This window comes from Lipophrys pholis (genome assembly GCF_963383615.2).
Source record: "Lipophrys pholis genome assembly, chromosome: 17".
Taxonomy (NCBI): Eukaryota; Metazoa; Chordata; class Actinopteri; order Blenniiformes; family Blenniidae; genus Lipophrys; species Lipophrys pholis.
The window spans coordinates 20,612,491-20,630,458 of NC_137643.1; the positions used below are offsets into that span (position 1 = coordinate 20,612,491).

Sequence of the window (17,968 nt, forward strand, 5' to 3'; positions counted from 1 at the left end):
AAGACTCAGGAAGTCTTCCAGCTGCTGCCCGCTGTTGTAAATTAGCACCAGTCAGCATGCCGTCATCAGGCAGAGGCAGGCTCTTCTGACATTTAGAGGTAATGCCGAGCCGTAAAGAAAAAAAAAACAGCCACTTTTCAGAAGGCAAAACACAAACATTGACGGAGCGAGGGAGAGGCTACAGGGAACCCAAGGTTGGGTCGATGAAGCACGAGCACATCAGTGTTGTGGGAAACAACAAAAAGTCTGCTATTGATGATATTAATTCCGTTTTAAGGAAAAGGAAACATCAAGTCACAGCAGGGAATTTAGACTAAATGGGATAATTGAAATGAAAAACACACACAAGCTGTACGGACAGCTTCTCTTCTTGAAACCCTGAATGTGTATTTTGGTTTGTTTATTTAAAGGTGTCATATTATGCAAATTTGACTTTCTAAAGGTTTTCAAACGGTGATAATCGTCCCCATACCTGGACTGACGCCCCAGAAGTGAAGACAGTCTGTCCTCTCTCTCCCTGGCTTGTTTCAGTTTTTAAAAAGTGTGTTGCTCCAACCAGCCAATCAGAAATCAAACCCTATATCGTGTCATCGGGGGTTTAGCCAATCCCAATCAAGGTAGGCCCTCCCTTTGACTCCTCCCACAATTAGGCAGCTCTGCTCTGGCACATGGCACCACGAGAGGAAGTACTTCCTCCTCTTCCCAAGATGGGCATGTGTGGGCGGAGCCAGTCCAGCTCACACAGACACAGCAGATTCTGAATGCAGCTCCTATGATCCAATATTTAAATAGAGTAAAAGCAAGTAAAAGCTAGAAACTTTGAAAAGAAGATTTCTGGACCAACGAGACCATGAGGAAGAGTTGAACAGCTGGAGAATGTGACCCCTTTGCAATAATTAGACCTCTGCAGGTCAGTTTTGGTTAATTTCTTGCCTGAAGCTTAATGAATTTTGTATCAGGCAGTTTGAATAAAATACTCTTGTCTCCTCTGGAGCGAAAAGGTTTTAGCCTACATGTCTTATAGTGTCTTGTACAAATTGAGGTTGAATTGCCTGCAAATGGCCGTCCATTTGGTTTCAACACTTAGGGGTTTTTCCTCGATGATTAATTGCTTTTTAGTTCGTGTTCATCAGCTTCTGCCAACATTTCTTAGCTGACCCTGGAAGACTTTTGAGTTTCATGTCATTTCGCCAGGCACCGAAATATCAGCAAATTTCTCATTGAAACAAAGTGTTGGTTTGTGTAGACTTAGTGAAGGAGTAGCTGTTAATCATCGACCAGTGACATGTCAGTGACCCGCATTTATGGTTTTAGGCTTGACTTGGTAGCAGGTTTTCGACCCAAATGATTAATATGGCATCTTTTGACTGGTCTGAACCCATTGTGATCATACCGGGCTCTAAAGCCACAGCAGGCAGGGTTGTGAGCTCTGCAGATATGCGACGTTGCAACAGTACTCTCAGCCGTGGCGGCAGATCTGGACCTAATGAAACCTCTGTTGTTGTTGTTTATATCCTTCGCTTTGCACAAGTTGTTTAGCAGCTTAAATAAACTTACTACTACTAATACTACTAAACTATTACTACTAACCTCAAAGCCGTGCTGTCAGGGTGAGTTTGTAAAAACTCCCATAATGCAGCAGCTATTGAAAATTATGATGAGATTTAGGTCATTTCCAGGAGCGATTGTATGGTTTTGTGAAAATAGACATTTTCATCGCGAATACTCCTGCGTGACAACAACAAATAAAACTTTTTATTCAAAGATTACGAGGGCCTAATTTTAAGACCAAGGTGAAATCGAGCGGTTTGTGGCTCCTGATCTAAAATGTGTTTGACACCTCTGATACAAAGTCTTTGGTCTTCTGCCGAGTACATTCTGTGCGACGTTTCACTTTAAGACATAAAGCTGCTTGTTTCTGCTCTTTTAAAGTAAAACAAATGAGAGTCTCCTAAACCAACACTGAGCTCAGCGTGTTTTTATAGGATCACCTCGGCTTAGACATGAAATTCTATCGGGCAAATGCTAAAGAATTCTAAATGTCACATTTGCACAAGAAATGCGAGCCGGTGTGTCGGAACGACGCCCGGTTTGAGCACTTGAACACTTCATTAACCAACTTCATTCGCTGCCACTCCGGAGCTTCATCAGCAGGAGGCCGGCCTTTAATTAAGATCGAGAATTAATGTTCGGTCAAGGCTGCCATGACAACGCGTTCCAACAACGGTACCGATTACGAAAGACGGAATGGTGCCTGAGCGCACACGCGAGAAAGAAAGAAAACGAGGATGACATATAGAATTAATGAAAGGCCACGGACGCACACAGCCGTCCAGCTAAGTGGAGTGACAGCGAGTTGCAGAGTCTTGTTTCTGGATTTCACAGCTGATGAATAATTAGCACATTAGCGGCATCAACTTGTTCATCACTTCGGCACACCCTGAGAGGAGTGGAGCCTTTAGGAAGTCGAGAGAGCGCCATAATTTTGCGACGTAAGTGGAAACAAATCCATTTCAGGTCCATTATCTCAAAAAATAAAAAAATAAAAAAATAAAAAATTTACTTTTTATGTAACCGCCAGTGAATTTGAGCCATTTGTTGGTAAGGTTCGGGACCGCTTTGGGATTCATTCAGAGCACTATAACAATTTATCTTTTCAAAATATAAATTATTACCCTGCACTGGTCACTGGTCCAGGTACAACCACAAGCACACAAACTTTTCAAAAATACCTGACATCATGGTGCATTTGTTGTTTAATAATAGAAACACCATTGGATTTCCTGCTGCCGTCGTCCTCACGTCCAACAAAACTCAAAATGCAGAGAAACGCTCTTTAGTCCCGTTTCTGCCAAAGCGGCAACACACGAGGGGGCGAACCGGGTCGGACCGAGAAAAAACTTTACCTCTGAGGACAAATTTTTACTGCCCCTTGAAACGGAAGCACTTCACTTCAAGTTTCTTCTTTCCGCATCACGAAGAAGTTGGACTTTACGATCACACTCTCTTTCAAACAGCAGATGAATCGAACATTTGACTGTTGTCATGAGCGAGGCTTTGGATTTCTGGCACGGATGAAGGTTGGCATGTTTAACAAGATCTACGTTCTCTTAACTTGTTTGTCTCAACTTTCGAGAAAAAGGAAAACAAGGGAAAGAAAAGAATAAAATGGAAAAAGAAAACAAAAAGGAGAAAAGAAGAAAAAAAAAGCAGAAAAACAAAAAACTGAAAAAAAGCCAAAGATACTGGAAAAAACAGAAAAGAAAAAAAAAACACCACGGTAAAGTCAAAAAACTAAATATCAAAAAGAATAAACCGTAAATAAATTAAAATGCGAGTATAGCTTAAACTGAGGATCAAAACAGCTGCAATGAACAACTAAATAACTGAAGAAGCAAAATCTAATTTTAATCTAATAAAGACCACAAAAGCAAACAATTTTATAAATTAAGTCTAAATTGGATCTATGGCAGTAAAAACTGTTGTTTTGGTGCAAAACATGCACTCAAAGCATTCCACTGCACGTTATATTGTGTATAATTGTTGCGTGTGACGAATAAAAGACTTGCCTCGACTTTTATGTACAGCTTTTTCTTTACATTTTTTATTTTTTTTAATTAAGGTGTTTTATGAGCCGATCACCGGGGCCAGGTTCAACTCGAGGTTCTGCCCGACAAATGAGGGAAACAGAGGAGTAGAAGGAACGGCTGCGGTATAAAGACTGCCGTTGCCTGCGGCGACGACGTTACTTAACCTCAGGAGTCAAACTGAGTTAATAACCGCCGAGGCTGCTCTGCACGCCTCCACCGGGGAGTTAGATTGTCATTGAACAGCTTGACTAATCCAAGCAACACTCGGCTCCTTCAGTCACTTCACTGAATAAAGGAGGACCTATAGATCCCATTCGAGACGAGAGGCTGAGGGAAAGAGCGCTTTTGCATAGTTGGGAGTCACAGTCACACAAACATTTGATGTTTGTTGTGCATCTTCCATCATCTTGTTGTGCAGCTGTCAGATAAAGAATTTCCTCCCAGATCCATGGGATTTCGAGAACTAGCATATTTAAATGATTGAGTAAACCTTGAATTTAAACACAAGATGAGAGAAACGGATGAAATCCAAGAAAATGTTGAGCTTTAACTACTAAATTTAAATACCAAAAGGACTCAGTGAAGTAGCTCAAAACGCTCAAAAAGTCAAAATGCTACAAAAGCGTTCCGTTCTCATTTAAAAAGATGGAGCAAAAAATGACTTTGCCTTGAAAAAACATTTAATCAGCCAAGATTAGTTATATAATTATAGCTAGTTACGTCGCAAACTAGTCTGATTTTCTTTTCTTATTTTTGTTTTAACACAATGAAAGATACAGTATGAACTCCAGGTCTGTGTTGACATGAAAGTATTAAAGCAGTATCATAATCACATCGTAAAGTAAAGTCAAAAAGGGGGGGAAGTTAGTTTACATTATTACTACCTGGCTAAAAAATATTAAGTGAAATTTTGAGTTAAGAGTTCTACAAAAAAAAAGTTTGGAAACTGTATTTATATAAGCTGATAAGGTGCTTTTTTTTTTTTTACGACGGAATCACTTGAAGCCGTTCACTGTGAGGCGGATGAGACCCGAAGGAGTCAACCATACCGGGCGGTTTGTTCCTGACCTCTCTGTCCATGCTGTCCAGATCCTCCTTGCACAGCGTGTACAGCGGCATCGTCTCCGACATGCTGGGCTGCCGTTTCCTGCGGGACGGTCCGGGCTGCTCGTCGTCCGGCACGGACCCCGACGCCTCGTCCTGCTGGGCCGCCGCCGCTCCCCTGAGAGGCCGGGAGCAGAGGGAGAATCAGCCAGTCGCCCGCGAAACACCCAGAGAAGAACAAGCCCAGGTCCTGTCAGTATTCATTTATTCCACATATCTGCGCAAAGATCTTTATTTTATTTCCACTTTTAGACGTTGTCCTGTCCATTGGAGACATTTTGACTATTCTTGGATTTCACACTTTGCCGACTTTATTCTATAACATTTTCATCCAATTCTCGATTTTTAGACTTCGAGAGTATATTTACAACAGATTTTCAGCTTCATACTCAAATTTTTGACTTCACGGTTGACTTTTAGGTTTTATTCTTGACTTCAAGTCTTTTGCTCTCAAATTCAATACTCAACGCTGCAACTTTATGATGCATTTTTCGATTTTCACTCCACTTTTCTGATTTAGTCTTAAAGTTAAAGTCTCTAGTCATAAGGTTTTGCTTTTAGTCTGAACGGACTCGAAATTTTTAACTCTTCAGACTTTTCGACTACTTTCGACGCGACTGTTGAGTTTTCCTCCTAATTTTACCATTTCGGTTAAAATCTCTCCACTCGTCACCATTTAACCTCTTTGACTTCATCTTAAAATCAAAACTTCCTCTTTGTATTTTCCCACCTCACTGCTGCTTGAATCGGACCTTTCCTCAGTTTTAAGAGTAATCAGATCGACATGGTCTGTCTTGAGTCCAGGTCTCAGTTGGCGAGCTGATACCCGAGTACGCCATGAACTCACGAGGAAGGAAACAACAGGTTTGACAGAACTAAGCAGGTGAAGAGTGGAAGTAATGAGAAGTGCATGTTCTCTCTCGGTGGTAGAGGGAGGAGAAAAAAAAAAAAAAAAGAAGCTGCTTCCTCTTGGCAGAAATTAATTGAACAGATTTTTGATGCGTCCACCAAACTTTATCCAACTCTGTGGAAAAATACTAATCCGTGGGTAAAAATGGGGCAATTTTCCGCCTGGGATTATTCATTACCGAGCGCTGATGGATCCGTCTTGAGCTGGTGTTTGGGTCCCGGAGTTGAAAGCGTTTTCTCTCCGTCACACGAGGCCTTCCCGTGGCGGCGCCGCGACAGATAAACACAGAGGCCTCGCCGCCTCATTAGCATCCCAGAGTGACGGCTGAGCGACAGAAGACCAGCGAGGCGACTTCGGGGAAGTGCGAGGCCTTTGTTGCACCTGCCACATCATCCTCATCGAAATGTAAGAGGAGGCAGCGGGAACGCGTCTGGAATCCCGAGACGGACCCGGATAAAGACACGACGCTCGCCTGAGAGGCCGCGGACTCTGTCCGTCTTCGCCCGCCGAGCGCCATCAATAAAAGCATTTTTATTGTTCCTCTGCCTGATGTCTCCTCTGGGAGCGAAGCATCAGTCCACCAGCTGCTCCGAGGTCCAATCCATACATTTAAGATGTGTTACGAGTCGCTCGGCGCCGATACCCGACGGAGGAATACCAATAACGCACTTCTAACTTGCTTGGGCGTCTATCCGAAGTTTAATGAGTCTCTGGAGAAGGGCTTCAATAAATACATAAGAGTTACGTCCATGATAATGTCTTTGCATGAAAATGTCCCAGTTTGACCAACTTGATCGGGCTATTTTTCCGGAGCATGAATGCAGAGCAGGAGAACAATATATTGCAGTAAAGTTGAACTTTTTGGCAATATGTTGATATTGTGATGATGACAAATTTGCGATATCCCGTGTAGCAAGAACAACCAATCGAAGAACCACTGACTCAAGCAGGAGACATCCAGAAGTGAAAAATCTCTGTTTCCCCACTGGGAGAAAACGAATTCTAACCACTGACGGCAGGTTTTTCTGTTCCTCGATGTCTCTTTTGGTGCAGAAATAAGTGGCCATGAGCATTATAACAGCAGGAATGTCATCAAGTGCAAACTGAGTGGAAGTAACGCGTTTACGACAGACGGTACATACCGTAGGAAGACGTACAGTCGGAGGGCTCGGTCTCCTTAATGGTCTAGGTGAGCTGACTCATAATCAGTTATTCATTCATGAGCGCTCCTGTGATGCCAGATGACATAAATACACCCAAGGTGCTGTAAACATGAAACATGGCGTATTGACAAGCCACAGAATTGGATTTTTCTCTCTTGGCTCCGCGAGACGCTAAAGGACGATACCCAAGCTGTCCGGCTGAGACCCGACGGTGAGTTTTCAGCTGTTTACGACCCTGCCTGGGACCGTTTCACCAATGAGCAGCCAGAATTTACTTCTGTCAATCCACCCACCTGAGACACGACTGCTCTCTGGGATCCGAGAGGGACATCGACCCCATGTGGAGGAATGATGGCGGCCGCGGCGCCTGAGGTCCCCTCCGGATCAGCTTCCCCGTCACGGGGTCGTAGGTGCGAACCTCTGGAGCTGGGGGCCTCGGGTGGACCGGCGCCGGTTGGAAGATGTGCTTCTGCAGGGATTCTTGATGATCGGAAAGAGCTGCTGGACTGTTGCTCCTACGAACGAGCAGGAAACAAAGACATAAGAACGAGGGAGGCATCAGTATCCGGCCGATACTGCATGGAGTACTTGTACTCATTACAGATCCCCGATACGAGTACTATGTCACGTCAGATGTTAGCCCGATGTCGCTCATTAGTTTAACTGTTCAGTGCATAGCTACATGCTAAATGCTACATGCTACAGTCAACAGTACGCACTGCGCACTGCATAATGTTGACGGTAAGGCATTTGCATATGGAGTATGAATTAGGTTAAACAAAAAACGCTAGATGTGCTTCAAGCAACGGACGGATCTCTGCCTCGCTCACCTCGGCGTCTTGGAGAGATCCTCCTTCAGGGGGTACAGCTGCTCGTCCACCCTCTCCCAGCGCTCCAGGCAGCTCCACAGCCAGTCGGGGTTGACCACATGGAGGTGCCTGCAGCCTTGAGCTTGGCGGACCTTCTCGGTGCCTGAGTGACCACGGTAACAAGTGAAGAACAGGTTTGGACCTTGTGGATCAAAACGGTTTCAAACAAACACAGAGTGCCTCTGGATCGATGACTCGGCTTTTATTCAGGCAGAAAACAATCACCCAGTCAATACTATTAGCGGGGTAACGAGGACGATCCGTCTTCAGGAGCCACTTTATCGTCACTTTCACCGATACATTTTGGTGTTTGTCGTGTCTGGAGCAGTAGGCAGATGAAAGCGTCTCTGCTTCAGTCACACGGCTGAAGTCTGACAAAGAAACATCACGGACAGCTTCGAGTGTGGAAACTCATTAACCTGAGGTGACCGGAGGTGTGCATGACTAAAAATCTCATTTTCTTCTTTCGTACCAAGCAACTTCCTGTATTTGGGCAGTTGTAACGTGCGAAGTGCAGTTTGCCAGAAACTAATTAGATTAAAGACTTATAATAACTACAAACAATCTAAGATCCAATCATTCCACTATAATTTGAAAAATAAGCATGGATTAGACTTTTTGAAGTGAGGTTGAAATTGAGGGGGTGGGGGTGGGGGTGGGGGGGGGTCTCTCTCTCAAGCAGGTTGTACGATATTTTCACCTCTCAATCTTAAAACTCAAATTATCAGAAAGTCTTTTTGAAAACTTCCACATTCGTTAGGTTTTTTTAATAGTGCTTCCTGCTGCAGCACATCAGAAATGTACTGTAGTGATTCAGTATGTATATATATATATCAACTGTAATCCCTCAGAATCTCAGGCCCCGTTTAAGCAACGACTCAAGTAAAAATGCACCATCTTTAAGTATTGGTATCAGTAAAGTTTCACATTTAGACCACAACGGTTTGAAAAGGATGTCATTTTACACGGAAACGGCAAAAACACAATAAACGTTCACGAGACATTCGTATGAACAGACGACCAAGTTGCATTGCTATAACCGGCGACGCAACTAGAAAACTAATAAGTCCCGGGAGAATATGGACTGGGAGTCATGATGTTGTTGTTGATATTGCCCATCTACCGAGCATGTGCAGACAAATCATTTACTCGCGGTTTGTATGCACAGTTACAGAAAAAAATGAGTGATGGGGAGTTTCGACACAGGACAGTCACTGTGAGGTGAATGATTGACGGACGGACGTGCGCGGTTAAACAATCCGTTACCCGTTGGCTGTTCAGACAACGCAACAGACATTTTTTTTCCTTTCCAGACAAAGGGCCACGCTGTTAACGTTGCCCCGATTCCATCTCTGGCTGATATTTCTCTCTTGGTGGTGCACGAGGTGAGTGATTGCCAAGTGCTGCTCTCAGCGGGATCGGCTTCCACGGCAACGGCGCCACTTCCTGTGCTTCTTTTCAGATGGTAAGTTGGACGTGCGAATCCACTCAGATTTTCCAGGCGTTGTCAAAAAAGAAATGTGTATTCTCTACATCCTACAAGTGATCGGTTTGATCTTACTTGCTTTTTGAAAAAGAAAACTCTCCCTGCTGTATTCGTTTGGTAGTCAACCCACATGCTGTACAAAAACCGCAAGGAACTCTGTGTTGGATGTCAATATTTAAAATCGCAGTGATTTGGCAGAAGTAAAGCCACTTTATTTCCTGCATTAGTCAGTGTAAGAAGGCATCATATTGTCCTCGTTCCATTAGTTTGGGTTTTGTCCGATTTTAAGCAAAGTGGCAACAAACTAATGCCTTTGTCTGGCTTACTTCAGTTGTTATCACTGGAGTACAACGCGCTACGTGTTTTACTTGTAACTGAATGGTATTACAAGAGACAACATTTTTTTTATAAATAGCTGGTGGCATGCTGTGGCAAATCTTGCTGGATAGACACGAAATTTTTCTGGCAGCAACAAACAAAAACAATGCGGTTTCCAGTTGATTATTCTTAGGTCTTAGAGTTGGTGTCATGGCTTGTTTTCTAAAACTCTACGAGCCGTGCCCTAATAATTCAGGTTGTTTGTGGATATACTGCATATTAATTGATATTTGGAAAAGTAGCATGTTAGTAAACAGAAAAAAGACTGTTGGGTTCAAACTGTTTACGGTTCAACTTCTTTCACCAACTTTATCCTTGAGCTGAGCAACTAATGGGCAAATGGTAGGTTACACCCGGGACACATTATTAGTCCATCACAGGACTTGTACAGGGAGGGAGGCACACACACACACTCCCCAATTAACCGCAGGAGTAACTTGTCTGAGGAAGAAAGCCAGCAACAGCTTCAGCAGTATCACACCAAGAAATTTAAGCAGAGCACACAAAATGCTTGATTACAAAGCTTTTGGGTAAATTAAGATTGAAGACTGAAATTTCATTGACATTTAAACCAGCCTTGCATGAGCCTCGTTGAATTCTGGCATCATTAGCCAATCATGATATCCGTCAATTATAAATAGCCCCAAGCGCACAGCTATGTAAAAACAAAAAACGGGTGGGAAGGAAAGACCCGTTTCAATTCCCACAGTGGCAGATGGCACGACTCCAAACCTGGTAACAAGGTGAATTTGCGTCGACTTACCGGCCCTGGCTGCGATGAGGTGCGTCGTTCGATTGGGGTCCTGGGAACTCAGGAGCAGATTCTTGACGATCTTGGCCCCCAAAGCTTTGGCGTGATAGTACTCACGAGTCCTTTCCATGTTGTAGTTGGTCGGGTAAAGGCCGCTGAACACGATGGTCGTGCTCTCCAGTGTTTTGCCCTTCAGCTCGGGGACAATCTTGCGGATGTCTGGCGTTTCGGCGGCCTCCTCCTTCAGAAAGGACTCGTAGCGGGCGTAGTACTCGGCGTGGATTCTCTCAAGAACCTCCTCCAAGTAGATGAGGTGATCGTCCTGGTCGCAATCGGGTTCTTCCTCCTCGTCCTCCTCTTCGTCCTCCATGCTCTGATCTAGCAACTCCCCGCCCATGGTGACGCCCGATTGCTCGCTATTCTGGGACTCTGTCTCGGGCTCCCCCTTATCTGGGCAGCCGTTGCCAAGTTCAGGATCAGGGAGAGCGACCCCTGGAGGTTCTGCAACGCTGGAGCGGTTCTCGCATTCAATCCCACCTTTGCCGTCCCCTTCGTTTCCCTTGCTCGTGTCGGTGGGTTCCTGAGTGGCTCCGTCCTTCTCAGAATCCTTTGCCTGGCCGGACCTGCCGTCACTATCGCTGTCTGACGAGGGAGGCTTTTCTACAACGGAGTCGTTGTCACTGTCACTGGAAAGGTCAAAGTCTAGATTATTGGAGGCATGGCTCTGCGACGACTTTGCATCTTTTTGTCCCTCTCGTGTCCTACTGCCATTGTCCTCCGCAACATTCGTCTCACTGTTCACCTGAGTTTCCATTGAGCCCACCCCGGAGTCCACCTCGGTCTGAGACCCTTGTCCTAATTCCTGATCCGGCACACCTGTGGGGTGAGTCCGTTCATTGGATGGTACTCCCTGAGAGGACTGAGGTGTTGTGGACTCTTCCCTTCCAGAAACATTCTGCTCCTTCAACTTTTTCCTGAGGCCGTTATTTTGTTCATCGGCACCAGTCGTTCCGACATGTTCTGGACTTTCTGCCAGTCGGCTTGAGGGGCCCCCTGCTGGAAAAAAGACACGAGAGTGAAGTTTTAAAAATTTTAAATTTTTCAATTTAGTTATAATGTGTGCTACTGGCAAGATGATTTGGGGAAAAAGGAACGATAAAATCACCTTAATTTAGAAAAAAGAATGTTTTTACTTTTTCAAGAGAAAACATACGGAAACCTTGCAGGAACTATTCAGTCAAAGAAGAACTGAAAAACACTTAATTACCTGCTATCAGTAACGCAATCTTTAACAGGCTAATAGTGCAGAAAATCATATAAATAAAAGGCAATATATCTCACAACATTGCCTAAATCAAATAATGTCAAGTAAAGGACACATTCAAAGTCAAATACAGGTTGCATTCAAATAAACTATCATAAGTTACTTAATCAAAAATACCTGAGAACATTGCTTAGCAAACTCTGCTGTGCATTGTCAAAGAAAAAAACTACTTAGTGCTTACCTTTCTTATAATTTACCAAATTTAAAAAGATTTAAAAAAAAACCACTTGAACGCATCACCCATAACCCGTAAATCCCCAAATCAGCAGTGTCATTGTTTAAGCCGCAGGATTCAAAGCGTGAGAAGAAAGTAGTGGCTTATAGTCCAGAAATTACAGGGGTTTCATTACAAAAAAAAACACAACAGCTCCAACTTCTGGGCTGGCATGGTAACTACATCATTTTCAGTGTTTCTGCATTTGCTTTGTTGCTGTGTAAAAGTGAAACTTTTCTGAAGTTGCAAAAATGATGCCTTTTGACGTAAGACGTTGTCCTGAACATGAGGCCTTAGATTTCTTTATTAGACAATTATCTGTAATACACCTCCACCTTGTCCACATGATATTTCTCAAAAAATAAAACATTGGGTTATATTTGTGCTGCAGAGCGGCGATCAGTTTCTGTATCTACCCTATATGACTTTTGCGAGCCAATTTCAACAACTGGCACTCAGAGTCCAGTTATAGCCGTGGCTATCCTCATGAGTTTGCCACTTGTTTCACACTTCATTTTAAAAATATATTTTAGAGTACATGCATCATTTGGAATTCACTAACCTCATTAGGTAGTTATTGCCAGTTTCATCAAGCACTTCAGATTAATGCATTCTGGAAGGTCGAATTGAGCAATTATAAACCGCTTAGTCATAACCTTTCCAACATTTTGCACCAGTAAACAGGGGAATAACCCAGATTTTAGCACGGGGAGAGCTTCTTCTGGCTGCCCTGTTGGCAAATAGTTCTGAGAGATGAATCTTCCTCTGAGGCGAATCAGATTGCTCAGGGCTTGCTGAGTCACAGCAGTGAGAGGGACTCAGAGCTTGAAACAAAATAGAAAGGAAGAGCCAAGATAACAGATATACAGAATTTGACAATTGTGCTGCTAATGAGAAAGACAAAAAACAAACAATGGAAAGAAGGAAGAAACTGTGAACTGTTAATAAGATGCAGCCTTGTTTGTTTCCTGATTCTGCACTACTCAGAACAAACAGGGCCGCTACGACAAGAGACTCAAGTGAAATAATCTGAGGAGGCAGGGTTATGCAGGAGCTGGCCTGAACACATCAGAATGCAGCAAGTTAAACTGTGTACCCAACTATAAACTAGAACAGAACTACTTTGCTTCACTGTGTGCTCCGCATCGCATTGGGGATGAAAACCGGTACACTGTATGACGCATGAACGTCACATTTCAGCTTATGAACGTCACTAGTTCCAAACTGGGTCACGTTTTGGTTACGAGCCTGTCCGACTAGAGTGTCTTATGTTATTTATTATCTAGCGATAACCGACAAGTACGGGAGAGATCGGTAACTTATACAATCCATCAACTTCTTGAGGGCGAGATGTTGATAAAACACGGATGGATTCAACTGTCTACCTACTGCTTCCCCATGAAGTATTCAGGAAACGTATAACCTGGAGAGCAGCGTACATGCGAGGCGTTCAGGGAACATGATTCAGCTCAAAATCCACGTTTGACTCTCGTTTGACTATGGGAATATTATGAACTCAGTCAGTTGTAAAGTGGTTCAATCGTCCACATCTTACATCAACATAATCTACAAAACAATAACCTATATAAGCAATAACCTATTTACATAATGACATTTTGAAGTGAAAACGGGAAACTTTCGTTTCGATTTAGGTGTCCATTCGGTACTCCGAGTCACCGAAGATGTAACTTTTTGAAAATGCCGTGAAAGCAGAACCTTTTTTTGAAATCCTGAAATTTCAGTGATTCTCCTGTTTCAGTGTTGGCAGACATCATTTTCAAAATACTGAAGTCTAAAGGCAGAACGTTGATGAAAGCAACAATGCAGAAACTATGCGTTTTTTCCCCCCCTCGAAACATTGTCACGTCGACGGGGCCTCAGAGTTGATGCAGGAACAAGCCTCTGCGTGTTAAAGGGAGGCCTGTCAGTTCCATGATTGAACCGTAAACATCCACCCACAGAAAACACGTGAGGTGTTCAGGAAAAAGCACTACTTTCTTCGGCAACCCAATATTTACACAACGCTACACTGAAAATGACATTCAAATGGCGACGTTTTAATAAGCATCAGCCGTACACACAGAAATGACAGAAAGAAAGGGAGGGAAAAAAGAAAAAGAAATGAAAAAATTATGTAGTTTGTATGCCAGGCCACTAGTTGGTGCTGTAGTTTAACACAAACAACCATGCAGACAAAGAACAGTACAATTTAAACATTAAAGCTCCTTTAAACTTTATCGTATAAGGCCACTCGGTATTTGATTAATATAAGAAAAGTGTCTCCTCGTATGCAGATGATGTTGAATTAAATGTTAGTAAACATATACACTTTGTTTCTATTGCAACACATCATCAGCAGGGTAAAACTAGTCAGTCGCACGACAGTCCAAACCAGCTCCCGTTCCCTATTAGTGAGTTATTAACAATCCGACATTCGGTGAATTCCGCTTCACAATGATGGGAAGAGCCAACGTCACTATAAACACTTGGCTACCACCAGCCAGTTTTCCATGTGATAACGTTTCTGATACCTCCTTTAAAACTCAAAACTTCCCACAGGTCGGTTTATTCAGGAGAACATTTCACCTCCACATAATTCTCTAGGATTATCTGCATGCAGTAACACAGTAAACCACCCAAGTAAACTCTTTAGCGTCAATTGATGTTAAAATAGAAAGAAAACTGCTGATTTATTAAAATATTGCATATAAATGTTGTTTCACTCACTAAAGGCGAACGATATTGGGTTTTATCCAGATAAATGTGGAATTAAAATGATCCAACTGCGAAAGTGCGCGAGCGGGCTCCGGGCTTTAATTTGACACGCGGCATTAAAAGCGGGGAGAAGTTGTTAAGAGTAACAAAGCCACTGCGAGCCGAGCCCCCCCCCCCCCAACCTGCTTCGACTGCAGAGGGTGCTTCTGTGGGACTTACGTAACCGAGTCTGTGTGCAGTCTGTGAACTGCTGAACCCCGTACGAAGCTCAGATGCCTCTGGAACACAGGATCAGTGCGAGCAGGAGCTATCACAAAAATTGATGTGACAGCCTGAGAGTGAGTGTGAATAAAAAAAAAAAAAAGGAGGGTGGGGGTCCTGCAACTGACGCTATGGAGATACACTGGCTGACTCTGCGTGGCTTGTTTGGTTTTTTTTCTCTTTCTTTCTTTCTTTCCATTTTTGTTGTTTTAATGCAGAATGCCACTGACATCATCGCTGCTTCAGACGTTCATGGAAGACGAACCGAGGTCAAACTTGTTCGTCGCTTTTGTTTTTTTGGCTCCCTGAAGGTGTGTGGGCTCAGCTTAGCTTGAATCCAACACCGACGAGGAGAGATGCACCTTTTTTTTTTTTTAAAACAATGAGCACAAGTACAAACCTTCAGCTACATGCCGATATCGAGTACCGATGCGACTACATATCAAATGTCATTAAGCCTAAATTATACTCCAATTCCTGTATCGCTGTGTGTCTGCCGATGAGCATTTATTACCCTCGCTCGCAGAAAATGACTTCAGGAGGGGAAAAAAAAATGACTAACCTACAACACATGTGATCATTTAAATAACACTTCATTAATTGTGTTTGATTTCCCATGGCGAGTTGGTGTGACAGGAATCCACGAGGAGAGCGTCAGGTTTCGTTTCAAAGAAAAAGATTGAACAGAAATAAAATGTCATTAATTTTCTGAAACCACCTGCCGGGGTTGGGACTCATTTTATGAGATTAAAAGTTACGCTGTCAGTTTAATCTTTGAAAATGATCAAATAAATGGCAAATAGGATTTGAAAAAAAACTTTTTAAACGCCTCTTTTCAGGGAAAAAAAGAAGCAAGAATTGCCATTCTCCTGCCTATTTTGTTGATAAAACTGATGGAAAAATACAACATTTGCAAAATGTCTGCAGGATTCGACTCTCAAATAGATATTAGTTGATTCTTCAGGTCTCTTAATGTTATCGATTTAAGAAGAAACTAAGAACAAGTGCAAAAGCAATGCATTTGCACTTGTATGTAGAAAAAAAAGGACTCGCAGAGCAAAAGAAACCAGCTGTCTTTATCAAAGAGAAATAAAAGTGTGGTAATCTACCGTCAGGCTTAAATTCAGGCCCGTTCACGCGATAACATTTCAACAGAAAATGCATCGTTTTGCGTTTGCCGTTGTCGTGTAAACACCACGTTGAAGTTTTGTCTCTTTTTCCAAGTGAGACTTAAATTAAAAGACCCAACAGCTCCAGAGAGACGCGGTTACGCGTATTTCTAATTAAACCTTTATAAGCACTCAGTAACTCAACAGCATGAAACACTCCACCGCTCTCCTGTCTCGACGCCACAAAGAGCTGCGTGACAGTCGGACACTGAACGCCGTGTCCTGGCTTGCTTGTTAGCTCTGTGTGTGCGTGTGTGTGTGTGTGTGTGTGTGTGTGTGTGTGTGTGTGTGTGTGTGTGTGTGTGTGTGTGTGTGTGTGTGTGTGTGTGTGTGTGTGTGTGTGTGTGTACACGGTGCTGGAAAACACCAACTGGACAGTGCTTTCTTTGGGTTGCATAAACTGTCAGCAGTTGAGTTTATAACCGTGACCAACAAAGAGGACAGAAGAAAAAAAAAAAAAAGAGAAGCTCCTCTCAAAGCCGTGAACCAAATCGTCTAAATTTACAACAACGAGATAATATGTTTGTTCTGTTGAATGCAAACTTAAGAAAACACAAGTCAGAACTTTTATTTGTGTCGTCTGTACCTTTTATCCATTTTATGTAAACCGTGCATTTTTACATCTTTTTTTGCGCGGCACTTTGCTCCACAGTGGTGTTTTTAAAGACCTTTATTAATGGTTTATAAAGCTTTATAAAGCCCCCCCCCCCCAAAAAAAAATGGGGAAAAAAAGTGCTGAGAGGATAGGCGTCAAAAAGTGGCCGAAATGATAAAATGGCTGAAATGACTCGAAAAAAATAAATGGTCAAAAGTCAAAAAGGCTAAAACAATGAAGGCAGCTAAAGCAGTTAAAACTGAAAAAAATGGCTACAAAAAATTTAAAAATTTAAAAAAAACTTCAAAGAAAAAATAAAAATAAGACAAACGCTATTCTTTGGAAGGGAAAGGTTGCAGACCCCTGATCAGATTCCATCCCGAACTCAAAACGTGGTCGGGAGGTTTTTGCACCGACTATGAATCAACCGACGTAGACGAGGGTCCGAAGCGGACCGTCTGAACCGACCCTACCTTTCCTGGCCATCTGAGCGTCCCGGGAGCCGGGCGGAGCGTTGATGTCCCCGGTGCCCTGGAAGTAGATGTACTTCTTCACAGTGATGAGGTTCGGCGCGAACTTCCAGACGTCCTCCCGGTCGTCGATGATGCACACCATCGAGTCGCCGCAGGGGAAGAGGTTCCTGTCGCCGCGAGCGAGACACAAAACAAGACGTCAATCACCCGCCTGTCTGTCTGCGGCGGGAATGAGCACACCCCGGTTTTTTTTCTTCCTGTTGGGACTCATTGGAGTCGCGGGATTTCACTTAATAATAGACGTCGTTGCACCAGGAGCTGACAATCAAACTCAACAGAGTATAAACAATATGTGGGAATTGTCATTGATTCAAATTACACGTGTGTTTCTGAGTAACAAGGAACTGGGGGGAAAAAAATGGACATAAAAAAATCTACACACCCCGTTGTAGTCGGCTTTTCCTGACATTTTTGTCACCACATCTCCCGGTCCACAAAGAGCCTCCAGAGCATCAGAGGGATCTCTTTGTTCAAAAGGTCTCGGTCAGGTGAAGGGTACAAATGAATCCCCAAGGAATTAAATATAACATGGAGCACAGTGAAGACAGTCATCATCAAGTGGGGAAATTGTGGCACAACAGTGACATTCCCAAGAACAGGACGTCCGTCCAAAAAATTGATAAGACGAGAAGGGAGCTGGTCGGGGAGGCTGCCAAGAGGCCGACGGCAACATTGACGGAGCCGCAGGGATTTCTGGCTGTGTAGTACACGTGACTTCTTCGTGTGTCTGAGCCAGGGGGTAGGGAGGCAAGACGGATGCCTCGTCTCACAAAGAAAAACATCCAAGCCCGGCTTCATTCTGCAAAGAGACATTTGAAGTCTCCCAAACGCATGTGGGGAAAAAGCGATGTGGTCCGACGGAACCAAGTTTGAGCTTTTTTGGCGCAAAACCAACACTGCTCATCA

The 17,968-nt window shown here is 43.4% G+C and overlaps 1 protein-coding gene across 3 annotated transcripts in view; it reads right to left on the reverse strand.

The window, feature by feature from the left end:
• ctdp1 (CTD (carboxy-terminal domain, RNA polymerase II, polypeptide A) phosphatase, subunit 1) overlaps positions 1–17,968 on the reverse strand; it is a 79,865-nt gene that overhangs the window by 53,223 nt on the left and 8,674 nt on the right. For 2 of the 3 annotated variants that reach the window (XM_080485207.1, XM_080485208.1), the window contains exons 7-11: positions 17,003–17,169; positions 10,264–11,307; positions 7,598–7,739; positions 7,061–7,282; positions 4,659–4,812 (exon numbers count right to left, since the gene is read on the reverse strand). In XM_080485207.1, coding sequence (XP_080341333.1) covers positions 4,659–4,812; positions 7,061–7,282; positions 7,598–7,739; positions 10,264–11,307; positions 17,003–17,169 — 1,729 coding nt within the window. The remainder of the gene's footprint in view (positions 1–4,658; positions 4,813–7,060; positions 7,283–7,597; positions 7,740–10,263; positions 11,308–17,002; positions 17,170–17,968) is intronic. The other variant, XM_080485209.1, reaches the window with a different exon arrangement.